The sequence below is a fragment of the Dryobates pubescens genome, chromosome 29 (assembly GCF_014839835.1).
Source record: "Dryobates pubescens isolate bDryPub1 chromosome 29, bDryPub1.pri, whole genome shotgun sequence".
NCBI classification, from domain to species: domain Eukaryota; kingdom Metazoa; phylum Chordata; class Aves; order Piciformes; family Picidae; genus Dryobates; species Dryobates pubescens.
Genome location: NC_071640.1, coordinates 5,148,938 through 5,176,027, shown reverse-complemented (window position 1 = coordinate 5,176,027; position 27,090 = coordinate 5,148,938). Strand labels below are relative to the sequence as shown.

Genomic DNA, 27,090 nt, shown 5'->3' with positions numbered 1-27,090 from the left:
GAGATGGATGCTGCGTCTACTAAAACAAAGTGGGGTTGCTAGACAGGAATGCTGAAATCATCCCCATTCATAAAGCAAAACGTGTCACCTCCTACTCTCTATATCCTACCTCTGGGGACTGCTTTCTGGCACTGATGTAGTTCTTGCTAGAGTTTTCTTTTTTGTTGCTTGTTTTTTTCCTTTTTTTTTTTTTTTCTCCTTTTTCCTTTTTTTTTTTTTCCTTTTTATTTTTTTCCTTTGTTAGTGACACTTTTCCTTTCAAATAAAATATTAAAAAAGGTTATAACTGTAAAAAAACCTATCATATGTAAACTTAACAATTAGGGTTTGGTAAGTTCTCGTACCTAGTCTGTGAAAAGCCTCCAGCCAGACCGCAGAATGGAGTGTTTCTCTGAAGAGCTTCAACCTAGCTACATCACCTGTTAAATATCAGTAGTATGAAGATCCCATGTCTAGTCATAAAACCTTTCTTGTGTTTCCATCCTCTTTATTACTGACCTATTGAAATCCTGACATGCTGTGTTTTCTATTTTATTTACATTCTGGTCCTCTCATGTCACAGAATTAAACATCTGGCCAAGGAAGGCAACAAAAGGTGTGTTAAGAAGGTGTGTTTGACAGAACTGCTTTTCAACAAGTCTCTTTTCCTTGGACTCCAGTCACTGTTTTTATAGAGCTTATTGTTCTGTTGAACCATGTTTTCTTTGCAGCTTGTACTTCATTCAATGCCAGACCCAAATGGTGCTCCAAATCCTACAAACAGAAGAGTAATTTCATTAATTGGTTATGCACTCACAGCACAAGGTTATACGAGTTAAACTTTGAAGGCTCTAGGACATCTACAATCTCTTGGCCACTTTAGAAGTTTAACAAGTCTTACATGTACTAAAAGTAGCACAAGCTGATAAAGGAGAGGAAAAAAAAAAAAAAGCTTTGAAATGCAAACCAAGACTTGTGTCACTGCCCTGAGGAAAACATTCAGCTTTCTTCAGTTCTTCCAAACCCTTTAATTCTTTCCCATTGGAGAAACAGCTATCCCCACAGGAAGTGGGCCTTCTACAACTGATTTTTACCTTTCTCTGAACAAGAAGCCCTGGCATAACAGTTCTAGGGTGCAAGAACAATATTGTCACATTTTACCTCAAATACCTGGAATGCTTTCCAATTGTTTTAAGAAACATGTCTAACATTTGTCATGTTTCTTCTTCATTTCACATTGATTGTGAGATAAAGAAATGCATGATTCAGTGCTTTGTCAGAACTTGGATTTCTTCCAGGAAGCTGCAGAGAAGATCAGTCAGCGAGTGCTGCACTGCAGCCAGGCAGATGTCTGGAAGTTGCAGTAGCTGGTAAATACAGTTCATACGATGTCAATTATTCTGTCTGCAGACACTAAGTTTCAGACCCAATGCTTGGTTAAATAACCCATGCAGGAAATAGCAGGCTACAGCTGCAACCTACAGGATCTGTTCCAATACTTCTACAACACACGTTTGTATAGGAATGCAGACATACCAAGCAGACTACAAAATGAACCTTCAAAGCATTACCTGTATTTTACATTCCGCCTCCACAAGCTGCAGCTTGGTCTGGGCCAGCTCAAGCTCCATTTCTCTCAGCTGGTTTTTCAGTGTTTCCTTCTCCTCATCTGTGTCCTCATCTGAACCATCCTTGGCAGAAGTAGCAACCTTCACCCGGCCTTCTTTATTGAAGAACTCCCGGCAATGCTCGCAGTCATCCACTTTTTGCTAAAGTAAATACCTGATTGTGAATGCTTGCATTGAAGTGCTGGTGACACGAACAAAGCCTTTCCCTGCCCCTGCTCTGCAAGAGCAGCACGACACAAGAGGGACAACTAATGACCTACAAACCCAGGAACTTTTGGGGAAGCACAGCCAAGCAGGAACTTGTGTCCCCTCCCCCCTCGACGTCCCCCCCCTCGATTTCTGGTCTGTGGAAAACACAGCTGTATTTTTGGTAACACTCCATTTGCTACAATAACTGGCCCTGTACTGCCTATACATTACTTTATGGCAAAAGATAGAGAAATCCCCCCAAAACAAGACCTCTCAAAATAAAAATTAACAGTTCTTATTGCCCAGCATCAATATTAGTATGTAAGCAATAAAGCATGGCAGAGGGCTGACAATTACTCATCCCTTCTCCAAGATGTTCCCCTTACAGCCATCCTTCCCAAACTGTAAGTCACTAAGGAACTCTCAGCCACCATTTCAGCAATAAAATAAATGTGTGCTTTCTATTACAATTTTGCTAAGAGATTTAAACCCTGTAGAATGTGAATCTATCTGGTCTCTTACCCGTATTTTCTCAATTTCAGCTTTATTTGCTGTTTGTTGCTTTTCCAGTCGCTCACTCAGCTGGGAACAAATCTGACAAGCAAAATTATGTTACCAGACCATTTATAAATGTAAATTCCCTCCCAAATGAATGCTAAAGCACAAATAAATGCTACAGCAATATTAACATGGATAGTCTGAGGGCTCTTAGAAAGTCAGGAAAATTGGGATGCTGCATTAAGTTATCTCATTGTACATATTCTCATTCTCTACGTACTCTTCTATGCCCACAGGAAAAAGGGCAGTTTCAACATAACTTATTGGCAGTTTGGAATGGCTAAAGGAGCCAGAAAGGGTTAGGAATAGCATGGCTCTTTTTCCTGCCCTTGACATAAAACAATCAGGCAAGAGAGCCAGAGTAGTAAAAAACCCAGTTTGTTTCTTGAGACCTGTGTGATGCAGACTTAAGAATGTTCTGGAGGTCAGGAACCCACTAAAAAGATACATGGATTTGATCCCTTGATATTTACAGTCAGGGGCTTGAATTCCAATGTTAAAAAAAAGAATAAAATCTTTGAATGGAAAAAGGCACCCTTTTTCATTTCCTAACTGCATTTACCATTTGATTGAAGAAGAGAAGCTGGGAGAGGCCATTTCTTTGGAATTAAGTGAACCTTTGATATACAAAAGCCTGTATGAACACTGTTAGGCTGTAACTGAGGCTTTGGTGACTAATGACCTACAAATACCTGGGACAAGCAGAACTGACCACCTAGCAACAGGATCTCAACAAAGGAAAATGCAAAACCAACCACAAGCCTCCCACTGAAAACAGCTGAAATGCCTCATGAAATGCACGGCACATTACATTTTCTCCCAAAAATCTCCTATAGTACCTGAGAAAGTTTTGCAGTTTGGTAGCAAACCACTCACCTGTTTGTAGTCACCAATAATAGAGCTGTTCTTTTTGATCTCCGACTCTGCCTTATCTAGTTCCCTACGACACATTTCCTTCAGCTGCAGAAAAGAAAAAGTAAAGAATGTATTTATTTGTAGAGTCTGAAAAATAACCAGGTGGTATTTCCTCCTCCTGCTTAATCTCACTGCTATTCCTGACAGCAGGGAACAATGGTCTAGCTGAGCTCTCTGCAGAAAAGGAAAAGCTGGATGTTGGTGGCTATCACTGTTAGGAAAACTGACAACCTAAGAGAAGAAAGCATTAAAATCAAGTGCAAACAGCTGAAGTCCTGTCCTGCCTCTCCGTGCAGCAATCTCTGGCACAGTCCATGCCTTTGTGATTTGAGGTTAAAAATTCACTACCCTGTGAAGCACCTGGCAGGAATGTGAAGAATCTGCTTTGCTGACATCCTTTACACTACAGAAGAGGAAAAACATGACTTAGAACATTAAGCCCTTCCCACACTTGTGACTGGGGTTTGGTTTGGTTTTTTGAAAGTAGATTTCTGTACTGCACAGAAGTGAGAAAATGACAGAAATGCCCCAACCTGAGCTGATTCGTCTTCTAGGCGCCTCTTTTCTTCTTCTGCATCAATCAACTTCTGTTTGGTCATCAGCAGTTCCTTATTCAGAGCATCTGCCTTCTCCTCTGCCTGAAACACAAACAGTGGAGCACAGCACTGAAGAGAGGCCTTTGTTGCTGTGCCGGTATTGATGGACAGCCACGGGCACAGACTCCAAGACAGCACAGCCAAGACTGCAGTCTCTTCATTCCTATTAATAAGTGTCTGATCATTGGTATCAGTAACAATAAAACTTTATTGGGAACATTATTTTTCTAAACATTACCATTTGCAATGGCAGAGCAGCAGCAAATGGAAGTTAATGAATTGTACTGCTACACTCTATTGCTCCACAATTCCTCCTTGAATTCTGTGATTAGTTTTAGCAAGAGATTGCTCCAAAGAAATCCAGTAACAGAAGTAAGTTTTTGTTTTCTCATCCCTACTGAAAGCTGACTAATACACCAAAGCCACAGAACAGCTCACAATGCGCAGGACTGATAAAAGATTATAACCAGTTTAGGCCTAAGCGCAATTTGCAAAAATTCATCCTTGCAATGAAAACAGAATTAATAAAAACTGGCTCTAAAACATTCTAAACCCCTCCAGAACTCTGGCACCTATAATGGATGCAATGCCACCTTTATTATACCACCCAGAAAATACTGCGTGAAAACGCTTAGCTGCCAAAGCAAACGTAAGAGTCAGACCCCTCTTCTCTCCTGTCCTCCTTAAAGAAGAGAGATGTCCCACCAGAAACCAGACAATTCTTTTTTACTGCATAAGAATAAAGATGTATTGTTGAAAAGTCTCAGGCTCTTTAGAAACCAGTAAAAACTCTCTGCTGAGTTAGGACACCTTTCCCTGGCTTGCACACAGCAATGCAGTACTTCCCAATAGGTGTATGAATTCTACATAAAAATAGATCAGTAACTCAACTGATATATATATATATTAAAAAAATCTTCAGAAAGCAGCTGTACCAATTCTCTTCAAAGGAAGAAAAATCAAAAAGTGGATTTTAGTCCCTTAAAGTCCTGCTGATCCTTTAAAACAGATGGCAAAGGCAAAGAGAACATCTTTTCATTATATGTGGGTTTTAAGCTGTTTTAAAGTTAAAGAAAACTGGGATGTGGGAGCTCAACAACAGTAGAAAAATGAAGCCTATTTTCTGGTCTAGTGCAAAGAATATTAAGGAAATTATTGTATTTCCAAATGTTTTGCTTTGATGTTTCAGGCTGCAAGATTTGTGACATGAATGTACCAGAAAAGGTTCACTAAACAATGTCCTTTGGTACTTTTCTTTCTGAACATCTGGCTGGTAGAATGAAACTTATTATTTCAGGATCCAATTACAAGAATTAATCAAGGTCCTGAAGTAGGATCAAACCTACCTATCTCCTCCTGGGGGATAACCCAAATGCTGCCAACATCATTTACCATCTCTGAAGGCATGACTGTTTTATATCCGACGAGGTAGCTCAAAGATTTTGCCTAATTTTGTCCCTCTCCCAGCTCTCCATTTAAACGAATAAATGTAAAAGCATTAACTGTCTCACACGGGCTCAAGCAGCCACAAACAACAGTTAATATCTAATACAAAAAGCTTCCTCAGTACATTTTTTTTATTGGAGCCCACCCTGAGTGCAGCCTGTGGCCAGTCTGCATAGCCTCCTGTGAGATGTCTTTAATGAAGTGAAAAAGCAGAGGTAACAGGAAGTAAAAAGCCTGCTTCTAGAACATACTTCTATGATGCACAGATTTTAACACTAAAGAGCAGTAGACGCAATAAACTTGAAAGTCATAAACTAAACCTCATTAAGAGCAACATTCACCCATTAGCATCAACATTTGCTACGAGTATTTTTCCAAGAGCAAATTTCCAGGAGACTGTGGGAAACCTTTAAGTCTCTGAAGCAGATAAGCTGAAACATTTTCAAGCCTGTCAACTCCTGCACTGTATGATTTTAAAAAGTCATTTTCCTTTGAGATTTCAGAAATGCACTTATCTTGGTGCAGAACAAGAATGGCAAAACATGAGCACTTGAACTCTTCCCCTCATCTCCCCAAGCAGACAGAATAAATGTGTTCTAGCCTCCTGTGTGCACTGCAAATGCCAGTATCTTTCTGTCTCTGCATGTCCTGGAATAAAAAGCTTATCCTAACAAAATCTCCCAAGCATGAGCATGTAAAGAAGGGAATGGGACAGCAAGCTTAGAAGAAATAATCCTATAACGCAAAGACAACCCAAAGGTTTCCTCCTGAGAGAGCTCTACTGATATGGGAAACAACCTGAGAGGATGAGTTCACATAGGCAGATTTCAACAAGCCATAAGGAAACCACAATAACATTTTCAGAAGTGCCTAAGGTAGCTGAGAAACTGACTCCACTGAGAGCCACAGTCAGGCTTTCAACTTTATTAGGCACTTGACAAAAGCCTGTCTGCTACGAAATCTTATTCATATGAATATTAGTCGAAGGAAAACAACAGAGTACAGCATCCATGTTATCATCTCTGCAACAATTCAAAACCTTAGCTCCTGCTAGACTTTCAGTATAAATAGAGAAAAAAGCAACTACTCAGAACCTCTCCACTCCCTCAATTTACTCTGAATGCTTTTCAGAGTAATCAGTATTTCAGTCAGCAGTCCCCGTTCCCACAGACCAATGGCACAGGCCTATACATCATCAGTCTGCAATAGGGGCATGGAAGAAAGAATCCTACCTCACTTCAGTATAAAAAATACTCTATGTATCTCTTCTCCAGTTGGAGAGGAATGAGGAATTAGCCCTGGTACCTCGTTTCCACTAGACAACATAAAGACATGTCTTACATTATCTAAATCTTTTCGCAGGGCAATCTTGCTGGTCACCAGTTCATGTGCAAGATCATCATTTTCTTGCTCAAGCCTCATGTTTGCTTCTTGCAGGCGCCGGTTCTCACGCTGTGGGAGACAAAAGAAATCATGAAAAAGATCTTCCCAGGTGTTTGTCTATAAAACACAATGCTTACTGTGTCAAAACACAACTGCTTACTCTATGGCTTCGGTATGTAAAGACAATGCTACCTGTGTGAAATGAGGACAAAACTAGCTTACCATATTGTAAATATAAAATAAGTAAGATATCAGACTCAAGAAGAAACCACAAATAAACAGCTCTGCTCAGCTATTACCTGTTGAGCTACAAAAAGGTTTTTAAGCCTGCAATAACAGGGGTAGCATTCTGCCATCAATACCTTGCCAGGAGTTACTACAAGTTATAACTTTTTTGGCTCAAAATAGAACGGTGTGCTGGAGATGAGTGATAGAGGAGGGTCCTAGGAAAACCACTCTATTTTCTCCCTCCTTTTACAACTCCCAGCATACAGATATTAAAGAAAGTTTACATAAAATTCTTCAACTTAAAATATATAAAGGTAGGTATGTGTGTATTATTGTGTAACATATACACATACATAACTGTGCATATAAAATTCATTTTGATATTTACTTGATAAAGAAAATATTTATTAAATTATATATTTATTGTAAAATACATCACTTGAAGGGTTAAAATCAATTAGGCACTTTCTTTGTGTTTGTGGCAATCAGCACATTACACAAGTGCTATAAGCAGGCTCTAGTGAAATGGCTCTATAAGCCCAAATATAAATTCATACTATTCCTTTTTTCACTGTGAAGCCAAGCTCCCTACAACCCCACCCTGAGTAACATTGCCAATATAGAGAGATTCACTTAGTGTTCATGTAGCGGCCTCCCTTGATGTATCCAAAGTGGTCACAAAACAAAATCACCTCAAAGTAGTCAAAGTAAGCACTTCCTGCACTAAATTAGACTGGAATAGGTAAGTGTTACCTCATATCTTTCTATAGGATCCTCCTGTTGAGCTTGCTGTTCTCTCATGGTATGATATTCCTTTTCATATTTCTTCAGCTTCTTCTGGCTAATCTAAATTAAAGCAGCCCATTAGTTCCTGCCCAGAACACCAATAAAAGAACACAATTCACAAAAGGTACAAGCTTTAGGCAACTCCTGCCTTCCACCAAACACAGCTAGCATCTTCTCTCAGTTTTAAGTATTGAACCCTTAGAGAGGATTTAAACATCTGTTCCACTCAGTATAATGACAGATGCAACCCTTCCTCTTATCCTTTTGTGGAACATGGAAAAGTTTTGGACAGGCATCCTCAGGATTATGCCACCCGAGTTCTCCTTGGTGCTGCACAGCTACTTCATGCTCCAAATGCTGCAGAGGCCTTTGCCTGGAAACCCACAAGATGTGATTAATTTTTGAACTAACATGATGCTGAGATTTCTTCAGCTGCTTTTTCAGCTGTAACATTTATCATCACGCAGAAGTATTTGGTTTACTTTACATGAGCCTGCATGAGCTGAAAGGGCAAGTGCAGGCTCAGCTGACATTTCTGCTAGTGTCACTCAAGCTCAGCAGAAAACAGTCCAGTCCCAGGGCTGCTTAGGTGTCTCAGTGAGCAGCAACGACTCAGAGGCACGTATGCTGTCCTCTGCTGCTCTGGAATTTGAAGGCTGGAATTCTGTCCTCGGCTCTGACACACTACACTAGGAAAGTGACTCTCTCAGGGTCTCAGTTTCCCCTTCTGTGAGAAGGGAGAGAAAGGTACTGTTGAATTCAATATTTTGTGCACAGCATTCAAGTCCTATAGCTAGAGCAATCACAAAACAACCTGTAACAGATCCTGACCAGCATCTTTCCCAGTGTCACCTGTCAGCTGTGCCACATGCTATAATGGTTTAACACCACAGACTGCGCCAAGAGCACCGTGAGGGTTTCTCATGCAAGTCAGGATGCATCTAAATTAAATCTCTAGTATTAAAAGTTGCTGCTGAATCTTTCTTTTTAGTTCAGTTATCCAAATAAATTAAAAAGCTATGGCTTTTTACAAACCTTGCCTGAAAAACATGTAAACAAATTTCACATGCATTAATGACAGGCAGAATGGAAAAGATGTTTAGTTTCTCTTCTCTGGTTTGAATAATGTTACTTGAAATAAACTGGAGAAAACTGGTAGCTAGGCTCCCTCTAGTGAGTGCTCCACAGAAACACTTCACTACTTAGCTGACATTTTTTTTGGAGATGCCAGCCCATCTATCTGGAAGCAGTCCAGCCACATCAAAACTGCACAAGTTATTCTTACTCAGCACTCCAGACAAACACCCAGAGTGTTAACCCTCTACTGACCATGAAGCCAGTAACTGGAGCAGATTATTTCACTGCTCTGCCTTTGCTCAAACAGTGCCCAAACTATTCAGTTTCACACACCAAATCTCAGGCTATGTAAAGTGAGAAGTGAGGCATCCAGCTGTGTGAGAGGGAAGAAAGGCAGGCACACCCTTGTATTTTCATTTTTCCAAGAGCATTAAACCAACTCTACCTTTAGATACCAATAATGAGGTGATCCTAATACGATCTGCTATTGTCACCAGAGCCCTAGTGGGACCCCTGCCCTGGGGATGTCAACAAGGCCTTTGGATTTGCATGGTGACAGAAAACGGAAAGGAACACCTAAGACCCACCACAGTTTTTCAGGGGCACAAGAGGCAGCAAGACTGTTAACATTTCATGGCAACACTGAGGAGTGAATTTAAAAATTTAGTGTTGTCTCGAGATGATCATTTACTGACCTCCTTTCCAGCAGAATGCTGCTGTAATCACAATGCTTTATCCGAGCTACATCGCCCTTCCTATAAATGATTTATTTTGACATCGGGCCCTTTTCTGCTCAAAAACACTTCCACATACAGAGCTGGAGATTTCTACTGACAGCAAAGGACTTCTATTTTAGGTTAAGAAAGCACTTACTTGCAGTAGTCCCATCAGGGGTAACACTCATGGATGTGATACAGAAGTGTTCAGCATCTGTGCAGAGCACAGTTGTGCAGACTGCACTTTCCCCATAACCTCCTGTTTAATGCCCCTGAAAACACACATCACTCAAGAAGGCAGTAGACAGCTTTGCCATGTACTGCTCAGAAAAGCCTGCTTGCTTTAACTGCTTCACACAGCACTGAGAATACAGGGATTTGGGCAGTGAGAAACATTGCTATTTGGGAACATGAAAGGCAAATGCACTCGTTACATGTGGTCTTAATCTGTGGCTAATGTTGAACAATCGGGAAGCTAAAACAGCTTCCTTTATTCACGATTATTCCATGATTTCTACAGTAGTTTCATATAAGATATGCTTGAACTCTCGGCAGAATGTTGTTGTGGGTACTGCCACTATACCAGTGGCATTGAACATTAACACATTGGGGAAGCTGGACGTACACTGGAGTGTCCTTGTGCATGATGCTACAATGAATACCTCTAGGGAATTTTAGGCAAAAAGGATACTTTGAACGACACCACTGCATGTCACTAAAAATTAATCCACATCAAACTGCAAAGAAATGGTCCCAAGCTTCCTTAAAACGCACTAAATTAATTATCAAGGTTCCATCTATTCCATCTGTAGAGAGAAATCAATAACTTCCTAACTCTAACTTCTAGAAATTTCACCTTAAGGGCTTATTCTGAAGTGCCCACGTAAAGCTTTAGTTACAATATTTACTGATTAGAAGAGCAATTTACTTTCTGCTCTGAAGCAATGCAATATTTGCTATACATAACTGGTCTCAGTGTCAAAGACTTGAGCCTTCATTTCATAGTTATATTTAAGGAATTTGTCATAGGGGACAACTGAAATCTTACAAAAAAAAAAATCAGTATCAAATGAAGACAACCCTCCATTCTTTACCTCAGGAGTTCAAACATACAGGAGAGCTCACAGAGCTCTTGCAATAAATTATATTAAGAAAACAGGAATTACTGAGATTAATGAATTTACAGGACAGCATCTCTTCAGGCTACATTAGGCACCAGACACTAGTTTTTAAGTTTCTGCTCTGTTCAAAAGAAGGCTCCTATAAAGACCAGAGATGACATTGTACTGTGACACACTATGTAAGTCTGAATTATCAGTATTTCCTAAACACAGGGTGCATGAACAGTTAATCAATGATTTGTGGGAGAAGGCAAACAGCTGTGACAATCTCATTAAAAGACAGTCCAGATGAACCTGCTAGCCTCCAGACCCTCACAGAGAGCAGCAGGTACTTACAAGAGATTCACGTTCAGAAACATCTGCACAGCAAACACCATACAGTATGTCAGAGCTCTGCTTCCAACCAGAGCTCTTAGCACTTGTTCCTAGGGCTCATATGAAAAGTCAAGGAAGCCAACACTGCAAACCTTCCCTATGGGCTACTCAGGAAAAACTCTGCTCTTTTGCATTCTTAAAATACTTCAGCTAGCTGTGGCAGTTCTAGACAACAGACAAGTCAGCCAGTGCTTTGTTTAATTTCATATAAAGAAGACCCTCTTTAGACTACAAAGATCATAAGAGATCAACCTGTTATCACCAGCTACCTAGAGTGCAAGTGAAACAGTCCTGAGTAGGAAATGAACTTAAAATGCCTTTTAAAAAGCAGCATCCATTCCCCACCATAAAACAACAAAACCTCACATGAGAATACATAAACCTCAAGGTCATTTCTGTAGTTTGACTTGTAAGAATTTTTAAATGCCAAATCATATTCCCTCACGTCCCTAGAAATCTGTAAATCTATCAATGCATTTTTAATGAGCTCCCTACTGCAATACATAAACATCACATGCACCACAATTTAAACCAGCCATTTTCTGTCTGAAATATTACATTGCCTCTGCATAATTTACTCTGTTTTAAATGAAACCTTCTCACCACCTCCTGATGAAAGATACTGCCCTGTTTGCAGCTACTACTAGAGAAAGATTCCATCGAAGAACTGCAGACATGGCACTACAAAAAACTCATTACAGACATTAGTCATTTAAGACTTTTTTTCCCCCAAGTACTCTGATTTTTAGCAGCACTGACTATTGCTTTCAGAAAGCCACTGCATTTCTGAGTTCTCCAGATGGGCCCATATCACTGAGAATCTTCAAGCTTTATTGTGTTTCACTGCAAAGCATCTGCAATGCATTTGCATTTGGACAAGTAAGTTGCAAAGTTAGATATGGAGATAGAAATTCTACCCCTTAACGACATGTTTGCAGTTATTATCACCACATCCTTACCTTCATGTTACATGCTAATTCCATCAGCTTTTTTGCGTTTTCCTCTGATCGGTACCTCTTGGGCAGCTGCACACGGAAGAATTTTAAAGCCCCTTCAAAGTCAGTCAGTAACAAATCATCCTTGGTAGTCTAGAGACAAGGAAAGAAAAAACAGTAACTACAAAGCAGATTTTGTACATTAGTAAAGAACTTTATTGTTCCCAGAAGCAATAAAGCAACAGCAGTTTTGTAAAGCTCCAAGAACGCAACTACTTTTTAACCATCTGCAAATAGTATTTGTTTCCACTTCTGCAACCTTCTATTTCCCCACCATCCCACTCTGTGTCATACAGGCCATTCCAGACAACAGCACATGGCACATACAAAGTTGCTAGCTTTCCACAAAAATAAAACATTTTTCATTTTTTATATGCTGCATGATGATGCATAAAACACGATGCAATGTTGTATACTCACTTTTAATAACCCCAGTGCAACATTAAAGATAACACTTATTCCCTGGAAAGAAAAATAATGACAAAATACATTAATTTCTTAGTATAAACAAGCCTAGATACTTAGTTATTAGGTAGGGTTTGATATTTGTCCAGCTTATGTGAAAAGGAGAGCAAGGAGACAAGTGGAACTAAGACTACATATTAAATCAAATTAGGAAAGTCTCTTCAGTGCTTAACTGTTACAGACAGCAGAACAATGCTTCAGCACAGGTTGCCCTCAGCAGCCTCACACTCTGAAATGAAGGCACTGTTGTGTACTTTTTTTTTTACAATGACTAGTTAGTCAGCTCAAGATAATTTAATACAGCAGCTCCTCGATTCAAGGGCAGCAATACACACATCAATGTATTAAGTTTGTTATTCATAAACTGGGATAATTCATGTAATGAAAATGGAAGCGACTCACTCTAAGACAGAGTCCCACATCACCTATTTTGCTAGTACTTGCTTAAAGTGTTTTACTTATATCGTCCAATTATTGTTTACTTATACTGGTCTTTCAGTCAGTAGTATCATGCACCTTCTTAAGGGGTACCTCTGATAATCAAGACACATTGCTCAACTTATTTTGAGATTCTGTTTTTCTTTTTCCCAGTAAATTATTCTTTCACTATTAATTCAAAACAAACAAACAAAAACCTTAAACTTCATTATGGACACATTTACTATTTATGAATTTAAAATGTGTTTCTAAACAAATACAACTCATTTTCTTGATACCATCTGTTGCTTTCTATTGCATTAGCATTTCATTACAGAAACACAACCCTTCTAAACAAAAATAATTACCACATGCCTATCTCTGAAAGAACAGATAGTAACAAGGACATGAATCAAGACACTGAGACACCGTCAAAAGTTGCTAGCAGTAGAAGTCTCCAGTAACAACACATACCTCACATAAGAGTAAGTCAATAATGTGGAAGACCATGTAGAGAGGGAATTTTGCTGTGAAGAGGGTAAGGAACCACTGGGAAGCATACATGTGCGCTTCGAGGCTGATGTCCAGAAAGTGGTTATACAGATCAGGAATGTATTCCTAATGAAGAACAACACATCAATACTCATAGTTAATTTATACATCCAATGCCTCAGGAACTAGCAGGGTGGAATGATGGTTGGTGCAGCAAGGCAGGCTTCTGTGTCCACCCTGACAAAATTGCTGCCTGACCTGTTAAAGGTCCTTCTACGAATGCCAAAGGCTTGTCATAGTGGGGATGCTCAGAAGGATACTAAATCACCAGGAGTCCGAACTGAGCTCTTACGTTAGCAGGACACCCACACCAGTGGATGTGCTGACACTGAAAGCCACTCTGCATTGTACCCACAGTTAGCTCAGCAACCAGTGCTGTGCTAGATGCATCTGCCTTCAAACTTGCTGCATGCTGCCGGCACCATCAGCCTGGTCTTGAAGTCAGTATTCTCTATTTTTACAATACCTTCAATATGGATAGTCTCTATTCTCCATTGTTACTAAGAGGTCACAAATGCTATTCACAGGTAAGACAAAATGCTGGTTTTGAGCTGCAAGCTCTGATCCATTCACTTCATGCACATCTGAACACCTACCTGCATGAGGCGTTCCAGCTGATAGAACTTGCAGTGCAAATCTTCAAAGTTTTGTTTGAAAAGTTCCCTGAGTCCATAATCAAACATGATTTTGACCAGAACACTGAAAGCTTGCTCCTCAGGCATCTGTGAGAGATGAAAGTGTATTTATCACAGAGCACTTACATCTTTCATATCAGTTCCATATGCCCTTACCTCCCTTCTCCTCCCTCTTACAGACAGGCTGAACAGTTATTACTTTTTAGTCTACTCTATCCAGTTTACAAGTAAACAAGAGTATTAGCACACGAAGTGAGGGGCAGTGTTGCAAATGGAATTTCATTCTTATTCTGTGAAATAAACCACCTCTCAATCACTTGACTACAAATACATCTTTCATAGAGCAAGACCAAAGCAATCTCTTGGTGTCTTTATTCCAAATCAGAATCAGAAACATAGAGACTTTGAACAGTCCAACCCTTTGTCACCTATATAACTAAGACAGAAGCAGTATTACTAGGGGATGTTAAATAGAATCTTCCCCTTATTCTTAACAATATATTTGCCTTTTAAAATAACATTATTAAACTTTATTTACTAGATGGCACATAGAGACCAGTAACTGCTACAAAAAGCTCCACATAGCACGACTCAGCATTGTTTTGGCAAAGTTCACTACCCCTCTCCTACCAAAAACTGAAGAAACACTCAAAAAACTCATCAGTGTCTAGACATTTTTCCCTGACATCAAAATTCAGTTTTCATACTTCTGTAGTGAAGTCTGACTTCGGGTCAATCACTTGTTCCTGTAAAGGACAGAACATCCATCTCAAGTATTCTATTATTAATCTGCAGATGGAGCTTGTTAAAACTGAAAACTTTGCTGAGACATTCCAAACTGGTAGTGAAGAGCTTGCAGGAACTTCATTTCCTTTTCTACAATATTTCTTTTTAATATTTCTTTTTCCCTAGCAGCCACACTCCAAAGGCTGACTTCAAAGGGAATCCAATTAAAAAACAAAACAAAACAAACCCCAAACCAACTTATTTAAAATGTAGCCTTTTAAAATCCATATCTTCCTTCCATAAGGAACAGCTGCTGCTGCAGAAAGAACCCTAGACTGATGTGGTTCATTCTCCACCGTACGTCTGTGACACAATGAGCATATGAAAAAAATGGACGCAGGACAGTGAAAAAGCTAAAAGAAAACACATCTGTTTCAGGAAATGTGCTGAGTTATGCTATCAGAATGCATCACCCTTCTTGCTCTGGTTCAGTGCAGTAATCAAGAATTAATTGCACATCCAGTAAATATTTTAGCTTACAATGAACTAAAAGCTTGTTATTATTAATGATTTGGCTTTTCTTTCAAAAGGATGGAGTCGACAATCTCTTCTGTGTCCCCCAATGACTTTACAACATTATGCAAAATCCTCCACTGAAGATCAAACTTCCTCTTCCACTGAAATCTGCAGAGAGGTCTTCAGACTTAGTTGTCTATGGCAGCAATAGTCACTTGAAAGCAGCCGGGAAAAGGAAATCTCAGAACACTACTGGGCTTAGGAACTCTGTTCAGTTTCAGCTACTCATGCTTGCAATAAAAACACTGATAAAAAGCAGACATCACTTTAAAAAAAAAAAGAACAGTCTATAAATAATTTGCACAAATTTCTAATCCTCTTGTATTTCTCAAGCATGAGTCAGTCTAAAACTTTTGCTTCTGATATACAGTAACTATAAATCTCTCTAGTTCTGAACACAAGCCACTGAAGGATATTACTCTGATGAGATCACTTCTACCAACAATTAAGTTTTAAAAAGCACAATTCAGAATCTTATTTAAAAAAAAAAAAAAAATTACCCATCACTACCTACCCTCTCAATCCAAGAAGCACAAAGCCCTATATACAGCAGCCCACCTGAGCAGTGTATTTTTCAAAGCACTGACACCTAATAAACTGACATTCCATCAATGTCAGAAATACACTTTTGTGAGTATAAGACACATGGTGATTAACATCCATATTTCCAACTGATGCAATTGAAACATCATCTAAAAAGCTTAAGTCTGACCTCAAAACTCTCTAATAGAAACATTCATAGTGCTGTCTTACACACAAATTCCATGCTTACTAGGAGATAATGAGTACAAGACTGCAGAGTTTTGAATGGAAGGGGTCCTGGAACAGCAAAAGGGGAAACATTAGAGCTGCCTGACAAAACCTGAAGCTAGCCTACAAGAAGTCTAGAGAGGGACTTTTCATAAGGATGTCTAGTGACACAACGAGGGAGGATGGTTTTAAGCTGAAGTAGGTTTAGACTGAATCTTAGAAAGAAGTTCTTCAGTACAAAGATGGTGAGACTCTGGAATAGGTTGCCCAGAGTGGTTGCGGATGGCCCTCTCTGGGGGTGTTTAAGGCCAGACTGAATGAGGCCTTAGGAAACCAAGTCTGGTTGAGAGGTGTCCCTGACCATGGCAGGGGGGTTGAAGCAGAAGATCTCTGAGGTCCCTTCCAACCTAAACCATTCTCTGATTCTATGAAATGGACACTGTAGATAAGACTCCTTCAAACAACACTGTAAGTTTTAAACAATGTACTCTTCTCTGTACAAAATCACATTATTAATTGTCCAACATATAAATGGATATAGTGCCTGCAACCCTACTAATTCAGGAGTTACCAACATTTGTTCCAGGCAAACCGAGCACTATTTATTCTTAAGCTTAGAACCAGGGAAGGACAAACCCTGCCACTTACATGTAAAAGCAGCACAGCAGCAAGAAACGACTGGCCTTGGCAGTAACCAATCTCTTCATCATAGACCGAGTAGGCCTAAAAAAAGAATCAAGACTTTGTAGTACATTGGTCTCGAGCTACAAACACAAAGAAAACAAAACACTGCTATGAACACAGCTCCATAAAATCTTCACAGGGTGCATCAGTTGCCATTCTAATGAGAGGATAACCTGTGTGAAAACCCAACTGCAATACAGGATGGCAGTGTCTGGTTACAGAGATGCATTAAGACCACTGCAGCCTATTAAGGAAGAGAGGAAAACACTAGCAACACAGGAGAAAGTGCTGGAAACTTGAAACATTCTTGTGAGGTAACTGAAAACAACAACAAGCTGCCCATTTTTGCTAATTTCTTCCTTCTAAGTTACCAAAACCAGTCAAGGATGTAAAGAATACCTTGCATATTTTGTACAGGGAGTCCTGGCCATCTCCTCCAGTATCTTTAAAATAATCGTGAGCAGGGAAGGTCCGATTGATGTCTCGGGTAATAGCACTGTCCTGTGGAGACTCCTATTAGAAAAAAATAATAAATATGTAAATTAAAGCACATCAAAAGAATATAAATTCAATATGCTAGGACTGAAAGTTAGGAGATTGGCATTGTGCTCTGCATGCTGTTCTAAATTTAACAAAACACAGTCTACTCAACCAGAACAGGCTGCCTGCAGGCTGGCAGCTCCAGATCACAATCTTGAAGGATTTGGTTACCTAAGTACATCTGGGAATGGTCAGTGAGTGGCAGAAAAAGCACATGCACAGAAGTGTTCCAGGACATAGCAATGCAGATAGCAGCCTTCCCTTAGAGACTTCTGAACTACGTGAATACTGCCCAGTTGCATTTCTTTTATCTCTCAACAGTGGAGAACAGCAGTCCATTGTGAACAGCTGTACAATGATGTCCAAACTTCTGTCCCTTAGGTTCAGCTGGAGAAACTCTTCATCCCCTCCATAGAATTCTTACAATAGAAAATTAAAAAACTGAGTACAAGCCCATGAAAAGGCAGTATCATGCAGTAAAACATTATATTATGGGGGACAGTTGCCTGTATGAGCTGGGCAATTCAGCGTGAGGGTGATGGAACTTTGTTCACTCCATTGCTCTGATGCAATCAGTTTCAGATGCCTTAGACATTTGGAAAGCTGAACAATAACAAATAGCAGACAATTAAGAAAACCAGTAAATGTGAACAATGGGCTGAAGAGACCACTTGGAAGAAACACCAAGGAAATCTGCATCAAGGGCAAGTCATACACAAAGAGCAGTGAAAACTCCTGGTAGAGATGAAAGGATTTTGGCAAAGCTTAACAATTAAAAACATTAAACAGCAAAAGGGAAACTTAGGACCTTTTCCTCCTAGCTTTTAACTGAGGGATTTCAACACCAAATATCTCCATGAAATTAGTTTGCAATGCTGGCCTCAAATAGCCCACCCTAGTAGGAATTGTCAGCATTGCTGAAGAAGACTTAGAAGAAATCCTGGTCCTACCTTGAAGAAGTTTCTAGAAGAAAAAGTTTTCAAAATATTGAAGTAAGAGGTTTGTGTCAGGCCCAGCAGAAGAAACCATAAGCATTTGTGAACAATGTCCAGCCGAACCTGATTTGCTCTCTACAACAAACTCACAGTCTGAATGAGAAAATAAGCAGGTGCCATTCCCACACCAAGGTCCCTGTTGATATTAGACATGTGACTGAGCAAGATGTGCTGACCTGTGTCATTCACTTTAGTCTGAGAATTTCTAGGGTAGTCATTTAAGTCAGAGCTCAGAGTAACTGCAAGGAAAAGTATTCTTTGAGAACAGAAAAAATACTGTAAAAAATTGTTTGCTTATTTAGGAAACAGCCCATATACATTGTATATCATACAGAAAACAGCTGCAGTAAGAAGTACCTATTTTAAAAATGGACACTGAACAATGCCACAAAATCAGATTTCAGATTTATTGTGGATGTGCTTCACCATGATGCCTTGTACCTTTTGAGGCAGACAGGATCTAGCTGTTACCTAGCTAACCATTGCTACCTCCCAAACTGCCAAAATAAAACAGAAACAAAAGCCCTTTGCTGGTCTGTAAGTATTTCCTTTTGCCTACAATTGGTCCCTCTTTTCACTATTTAAAAGGTTACTTTCCTGGGCAGCTCATGAGAGCAACAGCTCTTTGGTAGTGGGAATCGTAGAACAACTTTGGTTGGAAAAAACCTTCAGGATCATTGAGACCAACCATTATCTACTCTACCAAGTGTGGGGCTGAATCATGTCCCTTAGCAGCACATCATCTGAAAAGATGCCAAAAGAATCATTAAGCAACCACTGATAGCAAAAGTAGCAAAGGTTCCCTTTTAGGTGGCTTGCCTAGCAATGATGGAGCACACACATGAAAAAGCCCGTCTTCTTCACATGTCAGATGGGCATGTAACAGTGTCCAGGTTAACACTTCAAAGATACAAGATGCTCTGTGGAAGAAAACAGAAGTGATCCAAATAACCCACCTTTCTGTTAGACAAACAGGAAAAAAAGGCGAGAAGTAAAAGATTTGAAAGGAGTACATGATGTAATCAGTATGAAGATCGTTAAATACAGCTTGTAGCTATCTTTTCCTCCACAAAATGATTTTGCAAATAAGAGCAACAAAATTACCACAGTGTGCTTAATTTTCTCTTCTGATTTTAATCCAAGGTTAATGCTCCTCTCTGTGGCTTAATACAGCCATTTCATTAGGAAAGCATTACACTGCTATTAGAATCAAGTTACTGGATTGTTTTGGAAATTATATCAAAAGTGCTGTTCAGCATTTCAATTTGATAATAATTAACATTCCAGAGAGGTCTGTCTCATTATAGGGAAATCAGAAACAAACAATATCCAATGCTAAACAGATTTCATATAACTACAAGCCTTTAAAGTCAACAAAGGCAAGTATGATTATTGCTGGCTGTTAGCTCCAGCTAGTTTTGCAAGAAGAGAAAGACAACGCTCAGAAACAAGTCTGAAGACTTTGAAGTACTTAAATACAGTCTCAGTGCTAACTTCCAGTTTCTTGAGTGTTTGCAGGACTGAATTGCAGACAAGTTCCCTGCTCTGCAGGAGCACAGGTACTGTCCACTGCTAACAGCAATCTGTGGTACCAAACAAGTGGGTTTCCTGAGTGGTACCTGTGCTCTGCTGCAATGGCAACACAGACTTAAATCCACTTGCCTTTTAATCCCCTTATCTAACAGCAAAGACCAAAGCATCTGGTTGGAAACTCTTAGGATAGACTTCTCAAACAAATCACTCATTATGGCTGAAGAGAACCCATTAATGGTCTCTCCCTGGCTTTGCGTGACTTGTTCAGCACTTGACTCCTATGCTTCAGGACAATTCTGTAAGTAATCTGTGCCACTGGTTCCTGCAGCTGAAACATGGCTTGGGGAGAGAAAAATTAACGGAAATGATAAGGTTTCAAAAATGTTTTTTCAAGCCATGGCTTTGAAATCTCCCCATTAGTACAAACTGCTGCAATCCAAGCATTGTGTAACCTTTTCTTTACTCCTATTTTTATACCTTGCTGTGAGAATTGGCTCAATGGGCAATTTCTCATGCTTTCAGGGGACTGGGAACTGAAGGAAACCCTTCTGAACCCACACCCTTCGCAAACTGGGATTGAAAAATAGAAAGCTAAGAATGACAGGAAGAAAAAGAAAGTAGTAAAGAAAACAGAATAGAAAACAGCCATGAGAACTGAGGCAAGTGTAGTGAAGATTAGAATTCTCACAGCAGTGTGCTGCTCAGAAGGAAAAGCAGAAAAATGTAGATGCTCAGATGAAGAACCTCCCCCTCTTTTAGGCACTTGAAAATATTAGGGGAGTTTCACTGAAACTTTCCTCTCTAACTGATTTAAAGATAACTACATGAGTAATGATGCAAACCAGGACTCAGTCCAGCAGATAAAAGCTCATCTATTGTGCCAGCCTGTATATAAGAGCATACCGGTTCCCATCTCCTAAACTGGACACACTTAGAAGACATTTTCCTTGCATTTTCTGTCTCAGGACCTGCAAACCCTATTGTGCAGTTACAAGCTCAGACTGAGACTGTGCTACTTTAGATGCTTTTTCAGTAGCCTAAGCAGCAATTAAAAGACATGGAAGAGCTGGAGGTCTTCTTCATGACGTTGATCACCTCAATAGCTCAGGTTTATTCTTCCTAATCCCTTACATAAACCCAAGAGGATGAAGAACAAGCAGCAGCAAATTGTGAAGGAATAAGATCTGTGATGGAAAAAGTCTGAAATAAGGAGTGTCCAGAGAGGCAGAGGAAGTTGCCTGCTGGAAATGACTTGCTACCCAGAGATCAAGTCCTGTTGCACCAGGTACAGGCAAAAATCTAATGGGGGCTTAAAACATGAGGTCTTTTCCTAGACATAAAAATGGAAAAATAGTCAACTCTAAAGTTTAGATTTTGCCCTGCCCCCACCCCCAAAATGATTAAAAATTTGGAAGTTTCCTCACTGGGGAGGAGTTACCCACCACAAAACCCAAACTCTGCTTGATTCTCACTCTTGCAACAATAGGATTGAGTTTCACATTGCAATTATTTCTTAGGAAAGTCCCACTAAGTCGGAAGGACTTTGTCACATGATCAAAGATTACTGTGAGAACAGTCTAGAGACTCAATCGATAAGTGGAATTTTAGCTGCTTTGCCCAGGGTCACATGAGTACGGGGCATGTTGTTGCAAGGCATAACCAAACCAGTCAAGAGAACACCAAACCAGCTGACAGCTTTCAGCAACCGCAACAAGCAGGAAAAGCCAAAAGTCTCTGCTGCTTTCATAAGCAGCAATCAAAGTAATATTCCACAATGGGAGTCAATTATTTGGAGCAGATCTGTACATTTTAAGGGCATCCAAAATTATTAAAAGGCCTTTTGAGAACTATTTTCGCTGTTAGTAGGATATTGTGTCACCAGCTCTATTTTGCAGGTTGATGGCATTCCTGAATTACGAGAGGGTGACTTAATACACACCACTTAGACGGAGTTCATTTCCTGCATTTGTCTTCAACCAAACCACTTTGACGAGGTTTCAGTAAGAATTACACCTGTTCCTGTGACACTCACTTCCAAAGCCATGCACTTGTAACTTCTCACAAGAAATGCTGCCCACAGACACTTGTTAGGTGCAGTTAGCATTTACTGAGAAGATTCACAAATCAATCATATTTGTGGAAAAAGATGAATAATTTAGACAAATCTTAAATGGGCAGACAGCTGCAGTTGGTACAATAGTGCATTGATACAGCATACTTTCAGTCCAAATATGGCAATATAGTGCAATTCTAAAAATAAAAGTGAATCCCTTGTGATATCTAGCCCTTTTGCTGTGTTCGTTTCCTTTTAGGGCTCAAGTTTCCCACAGGAAAATTATAGCGAGGAGTTTGCCCACAGTGCCCTACATCATGTATGGATAGAACATAAACACAAAACACGTGCTGCAAGGTTTTCCTGCTCTTGGCAATGACATACAAGCCTGACTATTTAGAGCAATCAAGATAAGAGGAAAAAAACCCACCCACTGCCAGATGAACACACCTTCATCAGCACAGTTACACAAAAGTCATCCAAGACAAGACATGAAAACATGTGATGTATCATTTATTTCTTAAATGTATTTACGATCCATTCAGACCTTTCAAATAAAGTGTACAAGTGCATTTCAGAATAAAAAACTACACTCTTCACACAGCTCTGTAGAACACTACATTTCATCATGAAACTTGAAGCAAAAACTTCCTATTAAACCACCCATGCATCCTTTGGCTACAATAATATCACTGATCAACAAGTACTGCTATTCAATTCTTGAGCTTCCCTTTAAAGAGAAGGAGCATCCTAAAATATGCTACCCCTTCCAGAGACCTCTCTTTAAAGAGAGAATATTAAATAAATTAGCTAGGCTTTTAGGCAAAACAGTAAGGCTACTTAGTACTGTTGATGCATGATCCATATATTTGGGGAACAGGCAATTCTAGGCTATGTGAAATGCGTCAACAGCCCTTGAAATTTTAGTAGTATCAAGATAAAAACAATCCAGAACAAATGGCAGACAAAATGTAACCTGTGGAACAATCACTGAAAAATGTGCAGTTTCTCTTAGGATGGGAAGTGCTGATAACAAGAGTCAGAAAAGTGTTTATAAAATTCTCTAAGAACCACACTAACATTCTTAAAATTACATACTGTACAAAGCCCTAAACGCTGTGTGACTGTGCAGGTACTGCTCTGTTAAAACTGCCCATTTAAAAACACATATACACACACACATGTATATATAAAATACATATATGTATTTTAAAACAAACAATTTAACAGGGAATAGCTGTACAGTCACACAGTACACATATATATATACACATATGTACATCTACAGTAAAAAGGAAACAAGCTGAGAGATGTATGACACAACTGGGGTACAGACCATCTCAAAGGGAATAATACAACATTTCTTTTGGAGTTTTAAGAGCTCATAGCAAAATTACCCCTTGGAAATCATTATGCAAAGATTTAGAATCAGATATTTACATGCTTCTGACTTCTCTAGTTCCATTTAATATTTAAAAATATGCAACTATTATTTTAAATCAGTAACATTTGTCATTTTTTGGCTCAACTGTAGTTTTTCTTCTTATTAGTCTTAGTTGAAAAAATCAGCTACAGAAATGCCTATTAAAATGATGGGGTAGAAGTACCCCTGTCCCCTGTATTTTAACAACAGTTCTGAGTTGGCACAAAATAGGTAATTCTGGAGCCACAACAGTAACATCCTCAGCTGCCCTGCATATCAAAACGCCAATCTTCACCATCTCTCCCTTCCCTTTTAAAGTACAAACCAGAGCAAACCCAGGCAGATAAGAAGAACAGGGAGAGCTCAGACTGACACCCTGAGACTCCCCACTGTGTCAGCATTAACTGCAGCATTAGAGAGTCTTAAGGGTCGGATTGACTCTAATTCACCTGTTTGCTTTTCTAATCTGCTTTGGTGGATTTTTTTTTTCATAGTTCTTCAATGCAGAGGTTTCACATTCACACCTCTTTCTCATCTTTTAACAATTTCCAGCATTGAAAGGTGCACAAAGTTCTTGCAAACACACACATACACATTCTTACCTGTGATTTTATCTATTCTTGGCCTTTTCACTGACACTCAGGAGAAAACTACCAGTTGTAACACAACTTGTGTAAGGAGCCAGACTGTCTCCCAAACATAGCTCCTTATAATGACCCTCTGACAAGCGTCCAATCTCCACAGAACACACTGAAATAATCTCAGCAGTGGCTTCTGCTGCCCCAGTTACTGTGAAGGAGCAAGGAGACAGGTGGGACACAAGGAAAAGTGAGCATCCTTTAAAGATCACTCCACTGTTTCCATCAGCAAAGCAACCTAAAAGCACATGCACGCACAGCCTCCCATGCTTGCAGTTTAATTGTAAACAGCATGTGGGGAAAAAAAACAATTATAAAAGGTACTAATACAATTTTGAAATCCCTGAAGAAAAGACATACCCACGAGCATTAAGAACAGTAAAAAAGCTCATCATTAGCAACTGCAAACTCGTTTCCATCCCGTTGCATTCATTAGTGGAATACAAAATTGAATCTAGTGTTTACATGCTAGAATTACAATAGAAACTAGATTTCAAAGGTTACATATGGAGAGAATTTATCAGCATAGGAACTTGCAAAACACTGTGTTGTACAGCATTTCTAAAGACATTTGTCTGTGAAGACATTATTTGCAATTGCAATTCCTTTCAGACAGCTCAAAAACGTGGCTGGAGGTAATGCTGCTTCCTGTTATCTGAAAGGATTAACTGCACCATTATTTTTAGTAGGTTTTAATGACAACAATTTAACGTCAAGAAATACCTAATCCCTCGAAAACTGAGGTCATCAGAAACATACAGGTACCTTACAGCCCTCAAGGTTTTATTTCTTTGTACACTAAACATCAACTCCTTCGACAGCATCTACAGAAAATGTTTTAAAAAAATGCTTTTATGAAATACTTTCAATACTTGATAATGCTAATATTTAAAAATACTTCACAGTGTGGTACTAATGTAACTTCATAAAACAAGCAACTTGAGTTAGCTAAAGCTCAAAGCCTTACGTTATATTAAAATAGTCCAAAGATTTCACACACACACACACAAAATCACTAGCACTATAAATATACCTAAGCCACTTTAGTGCAAAGTCTGTTTTTGCTTCCCCTGACAAATCCCTCTACATTCCTGCCAGCATATTAAAATGTCATCCTTTACGAATCTAATTATTGATTTTCAAGGATTCATTTACAGTTGAAATCCCAGAAGATCTTTTTTCAACTTACCATAAAAGTAATGCCTTGGTTTATTAAGCATTTGATTGCTTGTGTCACATGATCCCTGGAACATTTAGGAATGACTCACATATGCGCAGCAAGATTCGAGATCATCTTTACAAGGAGTTACTTGAATTTATTTAACTTTTTAATTAAAGAATGACCATCAGAGAGAAGCCAAAGCTTTGAATTATAAAATTGCTATCCTCATCTTAGAAATTCATAAAAAGAAAGAAGTCAGAACAAAAAGTTCCAACTCCCTTTCCTCTCCCTAACCACCCGAGAGTACCCTCAGGCTGTATCTCAGGCGCTGTCTCATGCCAAGGCACTGCCCAGGTGAGGACTCCTCCGCACAAGCACCGATTGCTGACTTCAAAATATGTTTGTCTGTCTAAACCCAGACTCTAAATATAACCTAAAGCAATGTGCACCCACTCAGCACTTCTCAAAACTTCTCAGCAAATAAAACTACTGGTTATCAACCTGCATACAGGACACAGTCCCAGAGTGACTTGGCCTCCTGGTCTCTCCCCCGAGCAGAGCCTGCATCTTTGATCAGCTCCATGACAACACTCCCCCTCAACATCTTCTGGACAAAACAAAGATGACTTTAACAATTCCTGTTTCTCAATTTAAGTAACCACAAATCCACTATCTAGAGAAATCAGTTTTGACTGGACAGATTGCTGAAGTACACCAGAGGCTGTAAACAAAAAACCCAGATCAGGATCTAGGAACATAACAACATTTTAATTAACTGCCAAAGCTCAGTAGATAAAAATATGATATGGCTGAAATCCACAAACACTTCCATTTGCAACCACCACTAAATGCATGTAGAGCAGACAGACTGGCTTGCTTTAAACTCTGAAGTGGGAATAAAAAGGGAAAGGTGACGGAAGTTAATAGAGTAGAGAACCATCAGCAAACCTGCCTGCATAAGCAAAACATTTCACCTGTCTAGAAAATGTAGCACAAAAAAAAATCCTGAAATGCTGACTAGACAATTTCAAATCAAATTAGTTCCCTGTTGCTGGAATGCCTCAGATGGACAACTGTGACACAGACTGGTACCAACCTACTTTACCTGAACTGAAATGGAAAGGCTGGATTGCCATGCCAGAGCAGAAGGGAATCTGCTTGCTGTGGGAGCAGGAGTCCCAAGGCTCAGAGAAGCTGCCTTCAGAGTGCAGGAAAGCAAATGCAAAAAGTTAAACTCCATCTTCAAAAAAAATGTATAGTAAAGAATATGACCAAATGAAATACTCCATTGTTTTGACAGAACTGTAATTCACATCCTACCACCAGCAGGTTTCCTTTGTTTCTTTCCACTGGCCACAACTTCCAGTTTCTCTCTCTAAACACAACTCCACCTGCTTTTACACACACAAAATTTTAATCCTGAAGAGCTAACCTCCTTCGTAAACATTCTACATATGGAATTTTATTATTGAGTTTCCTGCCTCTGCTCTTCTGCAGAAAATCTCTGCAGTGGTACCTCTGCAAAACACAGGCCATAAGGGAAATAATTGAGCAGCTTTAAAACAACAGCCTCCAGAAGTCAGGAGAGCACTTCTTCCCCATACCAAAGGAGAGGCTGTTGGATGGAGACAGACTGTAAAACCTGATGGCCCAGCAGCCTGACCTGCAGCAGCTTATCCCAAGGTCTAACCTGACCTCAGCCTAATATATTTCAAGCCCACAAAATTATGAAGTCTGAGGGGGTCCCAAAGTGATTTACAGATCAAATATATTGATCTGAGACCACAGCCACACATAAACAACAGTATTCACAGTATAAAGAATATGAAAGATAAAAACGTGCCCTATGCTAACCATGCTCTCTAGAGCTCTGAACTTCAGCAACAGGAAAGAGAAGATCAGAAAACAGACAGGCAGGGAGGATGACACAGCATGGAGGAAGCACAGTT

At 39.5% G+C, this 27,090-nt stretch overlaps 1 protein-coding gene across 3 annotated transcripts in view; it reads right to left on the bottom strand.

The window, feature by feature from the left end:
• Window positions 1–213: 213 nt before the first annotated feature.
• RABGAP1 (RAB GTPase activating protein 1) overlaps window positions 214–27,090 on the bottom strand; it is a 70,992-nt gene continuing 44,115 nt past the window's right edge. For all 3 annotated transcript variants that reach the window (XM_054174391.1, XM_054174389.1, XM_054174390.1), the window contains 13 exons: window positions 17,197–17,310; window positions 16,762–16,836; window positions 14,023–14,148; window positions 13,349–13,492; window positions 12,413–12,454; window positions 11,957–12,085; window positions 7,676–7,768; window positions 6,653–6,763; window positions 3,803–3,907; window positions 3,231–3,314; window positions 2,319–2,390; window positions 1,551–1,748; window positions 214–753 (listed from right to left, as the gene is read on the bottom strand). In XM_054174391.1, coding sequence (XP_054030366.1) covers window positions 631–753; window positions 1,551–1,748; window positions 2,319–2,390; window positions 3,231–3,314; window positions 3,803–3,907; window positions 6,653–6,763; window positions 7,676–7,768; window positions 11,957–12,085; window positions 12,413–12,454; window positions 13,349–13,492; window positions 14,023–14,148; window positions 16,762–16,836; window positions 17,197–17,310 — 1,416 coding nt within the window. In that variant the 3' untranslated portion in view covers window positions 214–630. The remainder of the gene's footprint in view (window positions 754–1,550; window positions 1,749–2,318; window positions 2,391–3,230; window positions 3,315–3,802; window positions 3,908–6,652; window positions 6,764–7,675; window positions 7,769–11,956; window positions 12,086–12,412; window positions 12,455–13,348; window positions 13,493–14,022; window positions 14,149–16,761; window positions 16,837–17,196; window positions 17,311–27,090) is intronic.